This window comes from Bos indicus, chromosome 22, assembly GCF_029378745.1.
Source record: "Bos indicus isolate NIAB-ARS_2022 breed Sahiwal x Tharparkar chromosome 22, NIAB-ARS_B.indTharparkar_mat_pri_1.0, whole genome shotgun sequence".
NCBI classification, from domain to species: domain Eukaryota; kingdom Metazoa; phylum Chordata; class Mammalia; order Artiodactyla; family Bovidae; genus Bos; species Bos indicus.
In genome coordinates, this window is record NC_091781.1 from 56,302,347 (window position 1) to 56,320,381 (window position 18,035).

General features: G+C 52.0%; 2 protein-coding genes and 1 non-coding gene across 4 annotated transcripts in view; 2 read left to right on the forward strand and 1 right to left on the reverse strand.

Moving 5' to 3' along the window:
- Window positions 1-1,019: 1,019 nt before the first annotated feature.
- On the forward strand, window positions 1,020-8,359 carry RPL32 (ribosomal protein L32). Of its 2 annotated transcripts, XM_070776919.1 has the most exons (5): window positions 1,020-1,129; window positions 1,960-2,060; window positions 2,619-2,800; window positions 4,669-4,825; window positions 7,790-8,359. In XM_070776919.1, the coding sequence occupies exons 2-4, from the start codon at window positions 1,965-1,967 to the stop codon at window positions 4,796-4,798; spliced, it is 408 nt and encodes a 135-aa protein (XP_070633020.1). In that variant the 5' UTR covers window positions 1,020-1,129; window positions 1,960-1,964; the 3' UTR covers window positions 4,799-4,825; window positions 7,790-8,359. The 2 variants fall into 2 exon arrangements, with proteins under 2 accessions (XP_070633020.1, XP_019840046.1); XM_019984487.2 differs by lacking the exon at window positions 7,790-8,359 and having other exon boundaries at window positions 4,669-4,847.
- LOC139178757 (small nucleolar RNA SNORA7) lies at window positions 1,740-1,879 on the forward strand. The gene has a single exon (XR_011563249.1). It is a non-coding gene; the product is annotated as a small nucleolar RNA SNORA7 (small nucleolar RNA).
- CAND2 (cullin associated and neddylation dissociated 2 (putative)) overlaps window positions 5,434-18,035 on the reverse strand; it is a 28,427-nt gene continuing 15,825 nt past the window's right edge. Inside the window, exons 9-15 of the mRNA XM_070776901.1 lie at window positions 17,018-17,159; window positions 15,173-16,675; window positions 12,808-12,903; window positions 9,946-10,115; window positions 8,684-8,848; window positions 7,279-7,386; window positions 5,434-6,383 (exon numbers count right to left, since the gene is read on the reverse strand). Of these exons, the coding sequence (XP_070633002.1) occupies window positions 6,156-6,383; window positions 7,279-7,386; window positions 8,684-8,848; window positions 9,946-10,115; window positions 12,808-12,903; window positions 15,173-16,675; window positions 17,018-17,159 (2,412 nt within the window). The 3' untranslated portion in view covers window positions 5,434-6,155. The remainder of the gene's footprint in view (window positions 6,384-7,278; window positions 7,387-8,683; window positions 8,849-9,945; window positions 10,116-12,807; window positions 12,904-15,172; window positions 16,676-17,017; window positions 17,160-18,035) is intronic.

Here is an 18,035-nt window from a genome sequence, read left to right on the forward strand (position 1 = left end):
CCCCTCAAGACTGAGCCCTTTGGGTCACTACTTCCAAAACTCTTGGGCCTTTCGCAACTGCAAGCATACTCCCTGGTTCATGAGCCCTTCCCGACTCACCCATTTGACCCGGTCAAGACCTTTTCCATCACGACACACACCCTGTGGGCTGCTGTTAGCTCAGTGCCTCTGTGCTGGGCATCCCACCTGACTCCTTCAGCCACAGGACAAACAGGATTCCTGAGGTGTGGTGCCGCCAGCGATGTGATTTTGGACAAGACATTCTCTTCACAACTCCCATCTCACGTCTCCGGGTGTCCTCACACTCCCCCTCCACAGTCAAAATCTCACCAAGGAGTTGTCAACACTCCCTTCCCTTCTCACCCATCACGCAGTCAACAACACAATCAATCCATCTCAGCTTCTGTCTCCGTCTGGCTGTGTAACTACCAAGATCGCTGATGACAAGACATCCGTATTGTGTTCGGGTCTTGGAATCAAAGGCCGTTTTCTTTTCTCTTGAAATTTGATTTTCACATTAATGTTAAAAACAAAAGCTAAAATTCAACAAACCAAGAACAATGAATAACCAGACCATCTAGTTTAGCCTAATGGTTAGAAGTGTGTGTGTGTGTGTGTGTGTGTGTGTGTGTGTGTGTGTGTGTGCGCGCGCGCGCGCGCAACCCACCGAATGAGTGTTTTAACAGTCTACGTGAGAGAATTATTAGGAAGTCTATGTTTTGCTCTCTCCTGGCCACAAGGAGGCGCACTTCGGAAAGAAACGCGGGCGGAAATAATCTGAAAATTGGATTATCCTCCGGAGGCACGGCTTCAATTCCTGGCGGAAGTGAATGCCGCCTCACCAGGTCTTGGAAGTTCCAAATTTCAAATTTTTATGCGGTCCCAACTGAAGGCATGAAAATTTTTAGTGCTACTCCTAGATATTACTAACTAGGAAAACACAGGCAGCCTCGGCTTTTTTTCAGTATTATTTCTCTGACGTGTCTTTAGTATCTTTGAAGGGCTAAACGCCGGAAGTGCTTGCCTTTTCTCTGTCAGGATGCGAAGTGACGTCCCATCGGCCCCCGCGCGGCACCGTCCTCTCTCTTCCCCGGCGCTGCCTACGGAGGTGGCAGCCATCTCTGACTCGGTGAGTGTTAATCGTTGGCCATCCGCGTCTCTGCGGCCTGCCTCTGGCCCCTTCGCCGCCTGTCGGGAAAGCTCGTCCTTCCCAGCAGTCGTTTGGGTGGGCATTGCCCTTCTTGTTTGGCTGGAGCGCGTACAAGTTCCGAGCGAAGCGGCCCGGCGGGTGATGGAGGTTCTCTTCCCAGGGCCGCTTGTGCTCCAACGGAGGCCGCCTGGGGTCAGTCAGAGCTGCGGACAGCTTGTTTGAGCCCTGGGGGCGCAGGGCGCTGGTTGGGGCCAGACTATGCGGGGGTCCTAGGGGGCTGTGGAGCGACTGGGAGGCTTGCGGCCTGATTGCCCTGGCTCGAGTCCTCGGATCACCTCGCTCAGCCCTGTCTACTCACGTGTATTTGTCTGTTTCCACTGTTCGGCGCTCCTCCTCCTGTTTCTGGCCCTGGAGTTGCTGCTGTGGCGGGACCGCCAAAAAAAGCCGAGCTGCGAGCCGAATAGTGTAGTTAACCGAAATTCTGGTAGCGGGTCAGGATCTCTGGGAATGTGAAACTGCGTCTTGACCTTTGAGGATGCCCCTTTTGGCGGCATTCTCTCTTGGCTCTGACTGAGCAGGCTGACCCCCTAACCTCCCAGGATCGCATCTGGAGAATGGCTTGTATTCTGCCAGCTTCGGAGTCGGGAGGGAAAGCAAGCCTGGCAGAGGTACCCATTCCATTCCCAGTTTGCTCAGTATCTGGTGATTGGAAGACACTCTGCAACAAGAGTTCAAGCCCCCGGGTCAGGGCGAGAAAGCCTCCTTCCAAGAAGTCATCTTTGACGTGGTCTCTTGCCTCTTTCTTGAAGGCATCATGGCCGCCCTCAGACCCCTCGTGAAGCCTAAGATCGTCAAAAAGAGGACCAAGAAGTTCATTAGGCATCAATCAGACCGATATGTCAAAATCAAGGTATGTGGCCCAGGATGGAAGTGTGTGTTGGGTGAAGATAGATGGTTCCTAAACAGGCTGTTGGGTTTCTGAGCTTTGCTAGATGACTGGTCTGGCTGGTGGCAGGGCTCTCTAGAACCCCAGGTGTCCCTGCCTCACCGCCACTCAGTCCCTTGATGTGTAAATTGGAATTTAAATGACATGGGGCATGGGCCTGTTTTGAGGTATCTAGAAGCTTATATTAGTTACATCTCAGGTGGCTTGATGACAATATGAGGGAGAGATTATATTTACTGCATAGGTGGGAAAACTTAGGTGCTGAGTGTGATGTTGAAAGCCGGGCTCCTCATCTTAATACACAGGCCCCTCACGGTTCATGGATATGTAGCCTGCTTTTTCTTTGCTTGGAAGGGGTGTGAATGTAGGTGTGTATTTATGCTGGTCAAATGTAGGAGCTCCTATGAAATCCTGTTACCCAAAGACAACTAGATGGCATATTTTCTTTTCATCTGGCCCTCTTTTCTCTCCTGAAGGCAGAGTTGGTGTCTTCACAGACACTAACAATGTGTTTTCTTTCAGCGGAACTGGCGGAAGCCCAGAGGCATTGACAACAGGGTGCGCAGAAGATTCAAGGGCCAGATCTTGATGCCCAACATCGGTTATGGGAGCAACAAGAAAACCAAGCACATGCTGCCCAGCGGCTTCCGGAAGTTCCTGGTCCACAACGTCAAGGAGCTTGAGGTGCTGCTGATGTGCAACAAGTGAGTTGGGTCTCACCTCTGGGTTCAGGTGTCAGAAGCCAGCCTGTGAGATCGGTTTGGGCAGGCAACTCTAGACCTTCTAGAATGCATTTGGAGGAGTCTTGTGTCCTCAGGAGCTTGGAGGATGCTTGTTGGGGACTCCAGAATGTTTCCTTTGCTGGGGGGGCAGTGGGGGGGTGCCCTGAAATTGTAGAGGCCTGGGACCTGAAAAGAGGTAATGGCTTTGCTTGGCACTGCAGCATCCTCTGGCAGTGGTTTTCAGAACATTACTTATGTGGGGGAAGGGGCAGGGATGAAATAGAGACCCCAGACCCAAGGGATCCTTAGTGCTGTGGCCACAGGAATCTTCAGAGGGCTACAGGAGTAGAGGAGTTGCTGCCTCGTTTGGGGAGAGCCCGCAGGCAGAGGACAGCACGTATTCTGAGGAATGTAGACACTTGGGGACCACTGTGTATAAATGACCTATGGTTTTCTTAGGGCAGTGGGATGAGAAAAGCTTTTTCATGGGGGGTGATTTAGACAGTTTTGATCTGGATTGGGGGAAACGGTATGTTTTGGTTAAGCGGAGGAGAGTGTGTTTTCTTCCCCTACCTGTAGTAATTGCAGGCACAAGTAACAACCAACCAGTATTCTCACTTACCGTTGAGATTCTTTAGGTCAGGAAGTTAGGCATTAAAATGTTGGAAGTATTTTGGAAAGGATGGGCTTAGGAATTAATGTTGGATGCCCAGAGCGCATGGAGTTAGCAGGTTGGTAGAGAACTGTGACAGAAAGGTTCGGTTTAATCCCTTTTGTGTAGCAAAGATTGTGGTGCATATGTTGCCAGTTGCCATAAAGATAGGTGTGTTTTAAATAGTACCTTGGCAGTCTGTTATCAATAGCCACAGAAATACTCTGCATCTAATTCACAAATTCCATTTCTGGGCATTTATCTTTAAATAACTGAAACTTAAGTTGATCATTGCAGTAACTGAACACATCACTGTGATCGTGCTTATTAAATACACATGGATGAGGACCTGAGTGTTTTTTTTTTTTAAAGATGGAAAGTGTGATACAACTTAAGTCTCCTTTAAGATAATTGCATGAGTAGACTTTAAAACAAAGCAGTTCTGTCTCTGGATTGGTTTGTCTCTTACTGTGAAGCTATTTTCCTGCAGAGTTCTTAACTCTGCCTGCTGCCTTTAGAGTCTGCTGAAATTCCTCCAGGGGTGTAGAGTGTCTTGTCTTAATCCACTGTTAATGGCATTTCCTTGCTGAAATGTGCTCATGATGAAATGTGCTCATGAGACCAATTTGTTGCCAACCTGGGGTGGGATGTGGCTGCAAAGGAATGAATAGACCAGTACCTGCCAAGTGCTCAGGAATTGTTCAGTGTTGTCATTCACTGAGTGAGTCTAGACATTGTTACTTTTCAGCTTGAATTTTGTCTGTAGTAAATGATGCTTATGGTCTGGGTGGGCAGCCCTTGGCTTAATCAGACTGTTGCATTTTGGTTGGTAGTTGCTTTGCAGAAGGTTTACCTGAACTTTTCACTGGCAAGGCCAAGCTCCCTGAGACTGCCTTGAGCTGTGCAGGTTGGCCCAGAGGGCTGAGCCATCCTGGCCTGGGTGGGCCTTGGTTTCCCTGTCTGTAAAATGGAGGTGATGCCTGGGTTGCAAGGCTGCTGGCAGGATTCAGTGAGGGGAGTCACTACCAGGGAACACTTAGGAGCTTGCTGCTACTACCATGGCATTAGGTGAGTCTGCAGCCCCTGCCTTTAGTGCTGTGGCTCTAAAAGCAAAGGAGCCAAAGCTCTCGCCCTCCCACTGGAACACTGTGTGCCTTCCAGGCAGGCCTCCTTACCGTGTACTGATTGTCTCTCCCAGATCTTACTGTGCTGAGATTGCTCACAACGTCTCCTCCAAGAACCGCAAGGCCATTGTGGAAAGAGCAGCCCAGCTGGCCATCAGAATCACCAATCCCAATGCCAGACTGCGCAGCGAGGAAAATGAATAGACAGCTCGTGTGCACATTTTGTTTGTGGTAATAAAAGCATAAAACCCAACCATCTGGCATCTCCCCCTTGGTTCTTAAGTCTTCAGTATGACAGCTTGCCACAGATTGGTCTTGTGCCTGCTCATGCTCTCTGGAACCTTCTGTTAGGAAGGGGTGTTTGTAAAGGACCTGTGATCTGCTCAGAGCAGGGTCGGTTCTGAGACCCAGATGGAAGGACCTTGCACTTGGAGCAGGCAGTCATTTTCAGCCTCACTTTGTAAAGTTAGAACAGAAGTTACCCTGTGTGGTTCTTAGGAAGACTGAGGACAATCAGGTTTCCCTTTCAACTGCAGCCGTAGATCTCAGGTAACAATAGCTAGGGTTCAGCTGTTTCATGAATTTTTATGAACCTTTTTTCCAACACACGGTTTAAGCAGCATAGGTCACGTGGGACAGGGCATGTGGCACTCTGGCACAGGACTGGGTTTAAACCCCATAGTAGTAGTAGATAGATGTCTCAGATTGATGGGTCCTGTTCAAAACCTAATCTGACAAAACATTTGTTGAGTAAATTATTGGTCATTTCATCTCTCTGAAAGACTTGGGAAGCATTCTGACAGTCTTAACTACTGAGGAGAGGAATTGTGCAGAGAAAATAATGGTGATTCAGGATCTGTCCTTTATTGACCTGGGATGGCAGAAAATTCTTTGGCCTGACGTTTACTGTTTCTGTGTCCTTGATACTAAAAAGTAAAGAGGACGGTTCACAAACCACCCAGTGACACGTTTGCTGATTTGCTACATAAGAGTCTGGGGGTTAGAAAAAAAATTACATCTTATTTCCTACCCAACCCACCTGGCCTTGCAAAACTGTAAAGCATTTTGGATGCTAAAGTGTGAAGAGCTCATAGAGGTATCTCGAGTTTTTCAGATGCCCAGCCAAAGCACTACTTTTGGCAGATCAGAACAGGTGAAATAGAGAAAGGGGAGCGGGGGAGTGACGACGTCTGGGACAGCGGCGGGGAGGAAGGCCGGCCCCCTGCCTCCTGTGAGCACGAGGGTATTTCTAAAGACTGAACACTGAGCAGGGACCCCCGGCTGGAGGGAGCCAGGCTAACCTGTGTGAAGTCACATCCATCTTCGTGGGAGGCCTGGAAGGACTACCACGCCCCCTCTGAATGACTGTCCTGAGTTAAAGGGCCCAACTGTTGGCAGCTCTGACAGAGCCTGTGAGTTGGGGTCCCTGGAGAAGGTGCCGGAAGCCCCGAGCAGGAGATGGAGAAAGGGCAGGAGTAGAGGCCTGCGTGGTAGGAGGGTGAGGCTCTGGCTTTGACTCTGGTGGGCCTCCTTGCGTGTCGGGGTCCCCAGGGGGTGGGTGCTAGCTGAGTTCCATGGAGTCTGTGCTGGGAGCCGAAACGGAATCCTTCTGGATGCTTTCAAAGAGGGCAGCCAGCTCGGGGTTGGATCGAATTTGGGACGAGAAGTCAGCCATGATGGGGCTCTTGCCCACTTCCGGGATGGTCAGCAGGGCGGCCACTGCCCTCATGGCCGAGCGCTTCAGTTCATCTTGCTTCTCAAACTCCTGTTTCACGGAACCAGCTTTGACCTAAAGTGGAAACGATGAGCTGGTCACCTATCATGTTGCCTAGCTCATGCCCCATCTCCTAGCTTCATTCACGGTGCTTAAAGGAGGCTCTTGGCACCGCTGGACTCGATGAATGGCTTGTTCTGACAGCCTGCTAGCTGACCCCTTCCCCCCACTCAAGTGCAGCCCGTCCGGCTTACCAGCCCAAAGCTGGCTCGCTTGCCCTCTGTTGCCTTATTCCCACCTTGCCCGCCTATTCAGAGAATCTCAGGAATTTCCCTACTGTTTATGGAATCAAGTCCAGGTTCCTGGCCTGCTCTCAGGACACTCTGTGACTCAACCCAGACAACACTCAGGCTCTTCCTGGTAGAGGTTAAGAGCTTGGCGGGCAGTGCTGGATTCAAATGGCTCTGCCCTTTTCTTGGTTAATTTGAACCCTTCCAAAACCCAAATTAGTTCTTGCATTTGGCAGGCATTTATTGGGTCCCCCTGGGTGTGACAGGCTTTTCTCAATGCACAGCTTTCCGTGCGCCTTCTGCCCCAGGTCCTCCCCGGACCCTGAGGCACTCCAGGGTAACTGCCCACTAGCTAGCAATCCTAAGTGTCTGACTCAGTTTCCCCATTAGGATGTTCAGTATCGCATGCCTGGTGGTACCCTGCACAAGGCCGGACACTCAGGAAATGTGTCATAAAGAGCTAGGTTTGAATGCCAGCTCTGCAAGTTACTGCGTAGCCTTAGTGACCTCTCTGAGCCTTTCTTCTCCTGTGTATAGAATGGTAAGAATAAGACAATGATAATGACTGAATAAAGTGTTTCACAGACCACCTGTATCTCTGGAGATTCCTAGTAAATGGTAACCATGAGCCATCTGCAGGGGACCTGGCAGGTACACACAGGGCTGGGCAGGGGGCTTACCTTGGCAGTGCAGGTGGCCCTGAGGGGCTCGATGAGCCGGTCCACCCTCTGCAGGACGGGCACAGGACACAGGGTAGCCAGTCGGGCGAGCATGATGAAGGTCAGCATCTGACCACGGGAAGGAAGACAGTTTTTGGTGAAATAGCCCAGGACCGAAAGGAGCAGGCCCTTGGGGAGAGCAGAGGTCTGGACCCGACCCCCAGAACTCAAAGTAGCAGCCGGCCTGCCCGTCGCACTGATCTCTGCTGGCACTCACCAAATACTGGCTGGCTAAGGAACGTTTTTGTGTGTTTGCCCAGCAAACACCTGAGATTGACAACACTGGCTCTTAAGTGTGTGGAACTTTCAGGTGATTACCACTCCATTTATTCACTTTTATATTGTCTAAACAAACACAATTAACGACTTGATTATTTTACATTGGTTTTTCATTATAAAAGGGATTCATGCTCATTGTATATATATTAAAAAGCTCCAAGAGGACAGAAGGTGAAACCTGTCTCCCTGACAGGTAATACAACGGCCCACACTTCTACAACTCACCATCTGACAGTGGGCCTGGGCCACCTTCCACGGCGGCCCACAGACCTCACCGCAGCAGTGTCAGGACCCGTGACGGGAGGCGCCCAGTGCACTGAGCCAGTTCCCCATGAGCAGGCATTTGGTGGCTGCCAGCGTGCTGTGGAGAACCACCTCTCGCCTAAAACTCTTGGAACGTATGTTTAGGAGTCAAGTCCACGGAGTCAGTTCACAGAGTGAATTCCACACTTTGAAATGTGCCTAGGGCTTCCCTGGTGGTTCAGTGGCAAAGAATCCACCTGCATGTGCAGGAGACACGGGCTCATTCCCTGGTGTGGGAAGACTCCCCATGCCGCACAGCAAGTAAGCCCGGGAGCCACAACCACCGAGCCTGCATTCTGGAGCCCCGGAGCTGGGAGCACCCTACACTCTGTGCTCCACAATACGGAAGCCACACGCCGCAACCAGAAAGTAGCCTCCACACGCTGCAACTAGAGAAAAGCTCGTGCAGCAACGAAGACCCAGGACAGCCACAAATAAATCAAGAAATAAAAACATGAAACGTCTCTAAGTTCTATTATTTTTGTAGTTCTGGCCAAACCAACCTCCCAAGGCCTTGCCCACTCCCACCAAAGGTGTGCGAACTGGGTTCTTTTTCTTCCTGGAAAAGAACAAAGCGGGGGACTTCCCTGGTGGCCCAGTGGTTACGACTTGGTCTTCCAGTGCAAGGGGTGGGCATGGGTTTGATCCCTGATTGGGGAACTAAGATCCCACATGCCATACTGTGCAGCCAAAAAGATAACAGAACAAAGCGACTACTTTTGTGGGGGTGACTGGGGCAGGTGTGGGGGACAGACGGGCAGTGTCCAGCGGGGGCTCCTCCTACCCGGATGTCGTAGTGGTCCTTCAAGCCGTCCTCCACGTGGTTCAGGAACTCGCAGACGTCCAGCTGGCCCAAGCAGCTCTCCAGCAGTGAGTACATGCACTCGAAGGCTGCCTTCCGCACATCTAGCCCATCGTCCACCGTGTGCTTAAAGGGCCCCATCTCCACCTGCAGGAAGGAGGGTGGGAGGAAAACGGGCTGGGGACTGTGACCCCGGGGCACGGAAGACACCTCCCCAGGCTCCCGCTGTGCACCCCTCCCTCTCTCATTCAGTACTGTGTCCTGTCTCCAAATCATGCCTTAGACTCCCCAGTCTCCATGCCTGTGCTCAGCCTGCAAAGCCTTTTGATAATGATAATAGTAACAGTAATTCTAATAACAATTATTATAATCCACTGAACAGGTATGCTCTGCCAGGCACTGTGCTGACTGCTGGAAAGATGACACTTGACCAAATCATCTCAACAGTCCCAGGAAGACTGTGTTACTATAAACTCCGTTTAATATATGAGGAAACTAAGGCTCAGAAATGTTAACTTGCCCAAGGAGACGAGCTCAAGTTAGTAAGTGGTTCAGTCAGAATTAAAAATCCAGGTCTCTTTGACGTTGTTAAAACCACAAGGGTTTGCTTTTAGTGGTAAATTCTTACTCACCCCTCAAAGCCCACTTCAAATGCCTTCTCCTTTGGGGGAACTTTCCTAATCTCTAAACAGAATCGGATCTTTCTCCGAGATGCTAGGTGGTTCAGACCTCTTTATATCACGCAAGGACTTGTCTATTAAATCACTTTAACTGTCTGCCTCTTAAATCCTAACTTTACCATGTGGGCTCTAAGTAATTTCAATAATCAGGAGGCCATTAGCAAACTGGTGGCTTGTGTCTGGGCCAGCTGAGTCCTGGCGCCCAGGCGCAGGTCTGGTACCCCTTGAACACCTGCTGAATGTCAAGTGATCACAAGAGTTGCCCACATTTAAGCGCTGACTGTGTGCCAGGAGCAGTTCTGAGCACTTGCAAGATTTAGCTCATTAAATCGTCTCAACAACTCTATAATGTGGACCCCATTATGTCTTTCCTTTGGCCTGTTTGGAGAAACTGAGGCTAAGAGAGGATTGGGGCTGCCCCGGCCAGGATCCACAGCCAGGAAATAGAGGAGCAGAGTGGACCCTGTGGGCCAGCGCTTGCTCTGATGAACCTGACCCTAACCCTCTCCCCAGCCCCAGCAGTCCGGCCTGAGGGCTCCTGGCTGTGTTCTCCCCCGGCTTCACCTCTCGGATGAGGTCACGGCGGATCTTTGTCTCCTGGTAGAGGAAGGGCAGGATGTCGTCCAGCAGGTCACGGACCAGCGAGGGCTTGTTGTGCACAGCGGAGTTGAAGAAAGCCAGGGTGGCCCGGCGCACGTTCAAGTCCGGGTCCTGCAGGCTCTCCATGAACTCTCCTGGCAGCGAGACCAGAAGCGGGGGTGAGGGGCGCCACAGCCACAGCCAAACACCCAGCTGTCCCCACCCCACCTTGCTTCTCTGGTTAACAGGGGCCACTCAGACCTGGCTGGACGGGTATGGATGTGTTCTGAGCATCTGCTTTACACAACAAAGTCCAGAGAAGAAAGTGGACTTGAGTGTGGCCTGGGTTTAAATCTATGCTTGACCATGAGGTTACTGTGGGACCTTGAGCCACCTCAATGTCCTCATCTGTAAAATGGGGGTAACAGCTGCACCTACACTGTAGGACTGGTTTCAGGATTTAAAAATGTGGTAATGTCTAAAAAGCACATGGCAGAACAGCGAGTGAGGACTCTAAATGCTACCTTGATGTTATTTCAGATGAAGACACCTGAAGATCAGAGAGGTAAAGAGACTTACACAAAGTCACACAGCATTTCTTTGAGCATACACCTTTTTTGTGTAGGTTAGACTTTTTAAAGACTATGTTCATGTTTTATGTATTCAATAAATAAATCAAGAACGAGAGGGGTCCCTAAAAAAAAACTATTTCAAATGATATAAGTACCCAGGTTATGAAGGAGAACAACTCATCTAAGTAACTCCAAAGTATTGTGACAAGATGCCCCTCAGGCTAAAGATGAAAGAATTATAAATGAATACTGATTTTTCACAGATAAGGGTTAGCAATTCTTGTGACTACCTTCTGTGTATTCCAGGATTAAGTGAGTAAATATCTCATGGAAAATAGAAGCTGGCATTCTCCCATAACAGAAGGGTACATGGAAAAGGAGAAGGCAAGCATGAACCCTGTGGTGCTGGGCGAGAATAGGAGGTAACCCGTGTACACAGGGGTTACTGTGTAATACACATAATAAATACCATTCTCCACTAAAAGGAATCAGGGCTTCTTGGAGAAATGGTTGATTCCAGGGACGAGACAGGAAAGCTTCAAGATGGGTATGGAGCATCTTATTGTGCAAAAGATAAGGATATGTGAAAAGAATGATAGAAACATGTCAACAGAACATAGGAACCAGCATGAAGGTCTCCCACTGGCTAAATGTGAGACAGTCTTGAGAATCTAAATAAAAGACAGTAATAGATTATAATCCACTGAAGGAAATAAAAATCCCTGAGTCTATAATGATATGAACAAATCAGTGAATAAAAAAATGGGGGAAAACAAAAAGTTATTCCTGAGAATAAAATGCAAACTAATAAATATGGAAGGAATGCTGAAATTAGAAAGTTGTTATTGTCATAACTGTCAATAATCATTTATTCAGGCAAGAAAGCACAATACATGCAAAATGTAGTGTGCAAAAATTTGATGGGGAAGAAGATATTTCAGTAGGCAGAAGATCTAAAGACATTCCTCAAGGAAGGCATACAGATGGCCAAAACATGCTCCACGTCACTAATGATTAGAGAAATGCAAATCAAAACGACAATGAGCTATCACCTAACACTGGTCAGAATGGCCATCATCAAAAAATGTACAAACAATAAATGCCAGAAAGGATGTGGCAATAAAGTGACCCTCCTACACTGCTGGGGGGAATATGAATTGTATAGCCACTATGAAGCACAGGATAGAGGTTCCTTTAAAAACTAAAAACAGAACTATTACTACCATGTGATCCAGCAATCCCACTCCTGGACATGTAACTGCGGAAAACTCTTAATTCGAAAAGATACATTCATCCCCATGTTCACTCCAGCACTATCTCCAACAGTCAAGACATGGAATCAACCAACATGTCCATCAACAGAGGAGTAGATAAAGAAGATGTGGTACACATACATATTGGACTATCGAATGCGTGTGCGACCTCATGGAGTGCAGACTGCCAGGCTCCTCTGTCCATGGATTCTCCAGGCAAGAATACTGGGGTGGGTTGTCATGCCCTCCTCCAGGGGATCTTCCCCACCCAGGAATCAAACCTGTGTCACTTACATCTAACTCGCACTGGCAGGTGGGTTCTTTACCACTAGTGCCCCCTGGGAAGCCCATAATGGGCTATTACTTAGCCACAAAAAAAGGATGAAATAATGCCACTGGCAGCAACATGGACGGACCAAGATATTGTCATACTGAGTGACGTAAGTCAGATAAGGACAAATACAATATTGCTCATGTGGAATCTAGTTTTTAAAAATGATACAGATAAACTTATTTACAAAACAGAAACAGGCTTACAGATGTTGAAAACAAACGTGGTTACCAAGAAGGAAGGGGGAGAGGGATAAACTGGGAGATTGAGATTGACATATACACACGACTATATATAAAATCGGAGAAGGCAATGGCACCCCACTCCAGTATTCTTGCCTGGAGGATCCCAGGGACAGGGGAGTCTGGTGGGCTGCCGTCTATGGGGTCGCACAGAATCGGACATGACTGAAGTGACTTAGCAACATATATAAAATAGATAACTATTAAGAACCTGCTGTATAGCACAGGGAACTTTACTCAATACTCTGTAATGACCTATATGGAAAAAACTCTAAGAAAAAAGAGTGGATTTATGTATATGTATAACTGATTCACTTTGCTGTACACCCTAAAGTAACACAACATTGTAATGTTACACTCCAATAAAAATTTTTTTAAAAAGGAAGAAAAATCAAGACCAAGAACAGGGTGGAGAGGACCGAAGTGGGCAGAGGGGAGGGGGTGCTCACCAATGAAGGTCTTCAGGAGGGGATCGATGGGGTGGGGCTGATCGGAGATGAGGTACTTAACTGCTGTAATGACGGTGCAGCGGGTGTGTGGCCGACCTGCAGGACGGGAGGGGTGGCATTGGCAGGGGCACAGCAGGTCCTGGACACCCCCGGCCTGGGGGACGCCAAGCTTCCCCTCGCCTCCGTGGGAGACGGGATCGGAACCTCTTTGCGTGCAAGCCTACACATCCATCTTTGAGGAAGTCAATTACCACTTTCCTTGGCAGCCCACAATCGCTCCTGAATTCCAGCTGCAGCTGAGACGGTACAACTGCTGGTTCTCAAGCACCCACCCCAAGGACACGAACAGAGAATAAGAACCCAAGATGGGGCTCAACCCGAAAAAAGACCTCTGCTCAGGCCTTGGAGCTGCGTTCTATTTTTCAGATATTTTTTAGACATATTATCTCAATTAATCCTTTGGCTTAATCCTAGTCACTGGTTGATAATAATGTTAGTTAAAATAATTTCAAAAATTATTGTTAATCTCCACTTTACAGATGCAGAAAAAGAGACCAGAAAGGTTAAAATCAGATCTAAGGTCACCCAGCAAGTCCAGAATTCACCAGCTGCTTCTGAGCTGTCTCTGGGCCCCCCTGCAACCTGCATTCTCCAAGGAGAGAGCAGTTGTGCTTCAGACAGGCTAAAATCACTTAATTTTGCTTTTCTGCTTGCTTTCCGGGTAAAGAAGCTGCAGAAAGGGAAGGAAATACACTTCCCATCAGGGTGGAGGAAATTAATTGGCCATCTCTCTCTCCCCTCTCTACTTTCCACCCCCCTAGCCCATAGCACTGAATGGGTTAAGGCTGTTTCCACCCACAGACTTTAGTTCAAGACTCAGGACAAAGTTTACAAGTTGATGCTTGGGTATGAGGGAGTGAGTTATGGACTTCAGACTTGCAGCTTTTTTTCCTCTTTCCTCTTTCCACCCTGACTAGCTCCTAAGAAGATTCAGGGTGGCTGGTGAAGATAATACATGTAGAGTAGGATTAAGTGAACTAAGAAAAATGAGGCCAAGGACAAAGTGAGATGGAGACCACAGTGAGGGGCGTGCAGAGAGAGGAAGTCCCATGAACTTGCTGGTACCAGGCAGCTGCTCTGGCTCGAAGCGTCCCATAGCTGGTGGTAAAAAAGGAAATGTGGCCAGTTAGCTGGTTCAGCAGTGGGTGCAAGGCCCAAGCAAACCTGAGCTATGAAAAGGCAGGGCTCAGATTTCCCTGGTGGCCCAGTGGTTAAGAATCCACCGTGCAATGCAGGGGACGTGGGTTCAATCCCTGGTCCAGGAAGATCCTGCGTGCTGAGAAGCAACTAAGCCCAAGTGCCACAACTCCTGAGCCAGTGCTCTGCAACAAGAGAAGCCCCCACAATGATAAGCACCACATCAGGGGCAGCCCCACCTCACCGCAACTGGAGAAAGCCCGTGCACACCAACAAAGACCCAGCACAGCCGAAAATAAATACAATTTTTTTTAAAAAAAAAGGGAAAAAAACTGCCTCTCAGGCCAAGAACCTCGCCTCCCAAGGTTTCTTGTGAAGATCCCTATGGGTGTAACAGGTGATACTCTCAACACAGGCGTCCTGTCCACACAGCAGTGAGGGCCAGAGCTGCGGCTTCAACACCAGCCACCCAGTAAGGGCCCAACTGGAACCACTAACACAGAAATGACAGCAGATGCTAACAGTACGAATTAGGTACCACCCACCAGACCAAGTACTCTGCCTGCATTATGGCAACTAACCCACCGCTGACCACAGGGAGACCAGCAGACCAGCTCTGGGCCCGGAGGTCTCTCATTCCCAGGGGCTTTGACTTGCCCCAGAGCCCACTGTCCACCTGCCCTTCTTCCTCCCTGAGCTGCAGAACATCCTGACGCGCTCTGACCCCACAACATGAGACCTGCCCTCCTCACCCCGTCCCTGGCCCTCTCCAAGCCACGGGGCCTGGCATCCCCTCTGAGTCCACGTTTACATTTGGTCCCCGAAACGAGCTGCATTCTGTGGCCTGCCATTTCTGGCCCCTCAGAGAACCGCCTTTATTAACCTTTGCCTGGGGCATGTGGCCGCTGACAACGCCCAGTGGCATCCTGAGAAGTTTACTTGTTGGAAGGACACGTGAAGACTTGTGTCCCCTCCATCCCAGAGGGGCCCCCTGAAAAAGGCCCCCAAGTCTCAGGAAACACTGTTTTTAACGGCTCCTCTGCACTGAATCTTACCAACACCGTGATGCTCAGACCCCCATCACCTGAACGAGCTCACCCAGTGTGGACCTCTCGGGCGCGTTGCCCACTTTCAATCTGGGCTGCCTTTGCCCATCCCCGGGCCCTACCTGCAGCGAGCTGCTTCCGGAACCGGGGCAGGAGGAAGGGAGGGTTTACGAGGACGAGCTTCCCGATGCACTCGGCCACCACCCCCCGGGTGCCCTCCTCGGCGCCCTCGCAGCGCTGGAACAGCAGGGCCCAGATGTCCTCGGCGTAGGGCTTCAGGCTGTCGGGCTGGGCGGCCCCCAGGGCCTCCCGCAGCGAGTGCAGCAGCAGGTACTGCCTCCGGGGCTCGGCCTCCATCTGCCCCAGCAGGAAGGGCAGGAAGTCGGGCAGGTTCCCCGCGCCCACGCGGCCCAGCGCGTAGGAGGCGGCCGCCCTCACGTCCTCACTGGGTGAGCCCAGGGCTTCCAGGAGCACCGCCTTCAGCTCCCGCTGTGGGCCTGGCCCGGCCACCTGGCCCACCTCGGCCAGTGACAGGAACGCCAGGACCTTTACCCCAGGGCTCGAGCTGGGCGACCTGGCCTCGCCGACCAGGCGGTTGGCCGTGCCCGCCGCCTCCTGGGGACAGGCTGCGGCGAGGGCCGCCACGCAGCGGGCCAGCGAGTGGAACACTTGCTTATGCAGGCTGGGCCCGCCTTCCGCTGCCTGCTCGTACACAGGCGCCGTGAGCAGGCCGATGAGCTTGGCGTAGTCCACGCACGGCGGCCGGGTCCCCACCAGGGCCTGCAGGAAGCCTTCAGTGGCTGCCAGCACCCCGGCCGGCAGCAGGGGCGAGCGCAGCAACCGCAGCAGCTCGGCCAGCACGGGGCCGCTGACCTCGGCCATGGAGGCCGGCTGGGCGCGGGTCACGGTAGCGAGGAAGTCCACGGCCAGCTGGGCCACATGCATGTCGCTCTCGCTGACCAGGGCGGGTAGCTCGGCCAGCACAGCCCTCACGGCGGACGGCGGGAGACCAGGGCCCTGGCTCTGGGCCAGGGCAGCCAGGGCCGCCAGCGTGGTCAGCCGCAGCGCCCGCTGGTTCTTGCGCAGGAAGGAGGCCAGGATGGGCAGCGCCTCGGCCAGGATGGGCTGCAGGCTGATCTTCAGCGGGGACATGGCCACCAGCGTCAGTGCTTTGACAGCCGAGAGCCGCGTGATCTCGTTCCGCAGGCGGTCCAGGAGGAGCGAGAGCGACGGCTCCAGGTCGCCCCCGAGCCGGTCGCCCAGGTGGCCCACAAGATGGCCCATGCAGGAGATGGCCCGCTCCTTCACCTCCTGGTCCAGGTCGGTGGCCCGAAGCCGGGCCAGGGTGGCCGCGGACATCTCTCCAACGTAGGGCTCGGGGTCCAGCTTCCGAGGCCCGTCCAGTGGCCATAGCGCCCTCACCAGCTCCTGGAGCACCAGCAGGGCCTCGGCTGCTATCTTGTAGAAAGGGTCAGCCACACAGGCCATCACCGGTGGCAGGAGAGTGGGCAGGTGAGGCTGGAAGGCCTCGGCCGGCTCTGTGCCCAGCAGCCCCTGCAGGAAGGCCAGGGCGTCCATCCGGATGGTGGAGGAGCTGGAGCGGTCCGCCAGCGAGAAGACGATGCCTGTGGGGTGGGTGCCCGGGTTACCAGGACACACACCCCGACCCAACTCAGCCCTCCCTGGATGTGGGCCCACAGGCGTCTGAGCTGGACCCAAGCACCTGGGCCCTTACGCACCAGCAGGTTCTGAGAGGTCAGAGCTCGGCTGGAGCCAGGGCTGAGGATACAGGCCAAGAAACTTACATGAAAACAGGACAGAGGGCCACACCCCAGCCCTGTACTCACTGCTGCAGTGGGGAGTCGCTGGAGGTTGCTGAACGGTGGTACCGGCAGGGAGTGAGGGCTGGGGGCTGGGTTCAGGGGAGAAGCCCGGAGGAGCACACCCCAGGCTCCAGGGCACCCTACCTGCCACCAGCACGGGCATGTGCTCTGCCAGGCTGCCCGGGAGGACGCCCGCCAGCTCCGTGAGGAGGCTGAAGCAGCCCTGGCGGGCCCTGGCACTCCGGTCTTTCAGCTGCCGCTGCAGGGCCTTCATCACAAGAGGCACCTGTGGGCAAGTCAGGGTGAGGAGGCGGCCAGTGACCACCCAGGCCCACACACCCCACCCACTACTGAGGGGCTCTGCCCAGGCACCTGGCAAGGAGGGACCCCCAGCATGTGGAGGGGATCATTCCACCCTGAGCTCCCCATCACTCACTCTGTGCCAGACACCCCATTCCACACTCACCCTCTGAGGCAGGCACTAGTCCTGGGCCCACCTGACACTTGGGAGACAGGCAGAGAGTAGAAGTAGCCAGCTCAAGGTCACCAGATCGGGGGGCCCCTCTCCGTTCCCCAGCTGGATTCCCTCCCTGATGAGCTCACCCACTCCGGAGGTTCGGATGCCACTGAAGCAATGACCCCCAGATCTACATCTGACACCAGACTTGTGTGCTACCTGCCCACCTGACATCGCAACTCAGGCATCCAACGAGGACTTCAAACAGAATAAATGTCCAGAACAGAACTCTGCGAATGCCCTGCTCCACCATCTCGGGGACTGCACTGCATGCTTTGGCCAGAGCTGAGAAGTCACATGACATCTCCCTGCCCCTCACCTTCCACATCCATCTGCAAACCAAAAAAACTACGTCTCGGGGCTTCCCTGGTTTCCAGCGGCTAGGACTCAGTGCCCCCAGTGCGGGGGACCCGGGGTTCAATCCCTGGTCGGGGAACCAGACCCCACATGCTGTAACCAAGAGCTAGCATGCCACGACTAAAGATTCTGCATGCCACAAGTAAGACCCAACGGAGCCAAACAAATACCTAAATAAATAAATACTTTTTAAAAAAAAAGAAAAAAACTAGCTCTCAAGTCCAACCTCCTGCCTCTCACCTACATGGCTGCAGCCATTACAATCCATTTCTCACACGGCAGCCAGAG

What these genes read in the sequence shown, in the direction of transcription:
- RPL32 (XM_070776919.1), top strand. Translation starts at nt 1,965, where the DNA reads ATGGCCGCCCTCAGACCCCTCGTGAAGCCTAAGATCGTCAAAAAGAGG. An exon ending in ACCGATATGTCAAAATCAAG is followed by an intron (nt 2,061 to 2,618) that starts GTATGTGGCCCA and finishes GTTTTCTTTCAG; the next exon opens with CGGAACTGGCGGAAGCCCAG. An exon ending in GTGCTGCTGATGTGCAACAA is followed by an intron (nt 2,801 to 4,668) that starts GTGAGTTGGGTC and finishes TGTCTCTCCCAG; the next exon opens with ATCTTACTGTGCTGAGATTG.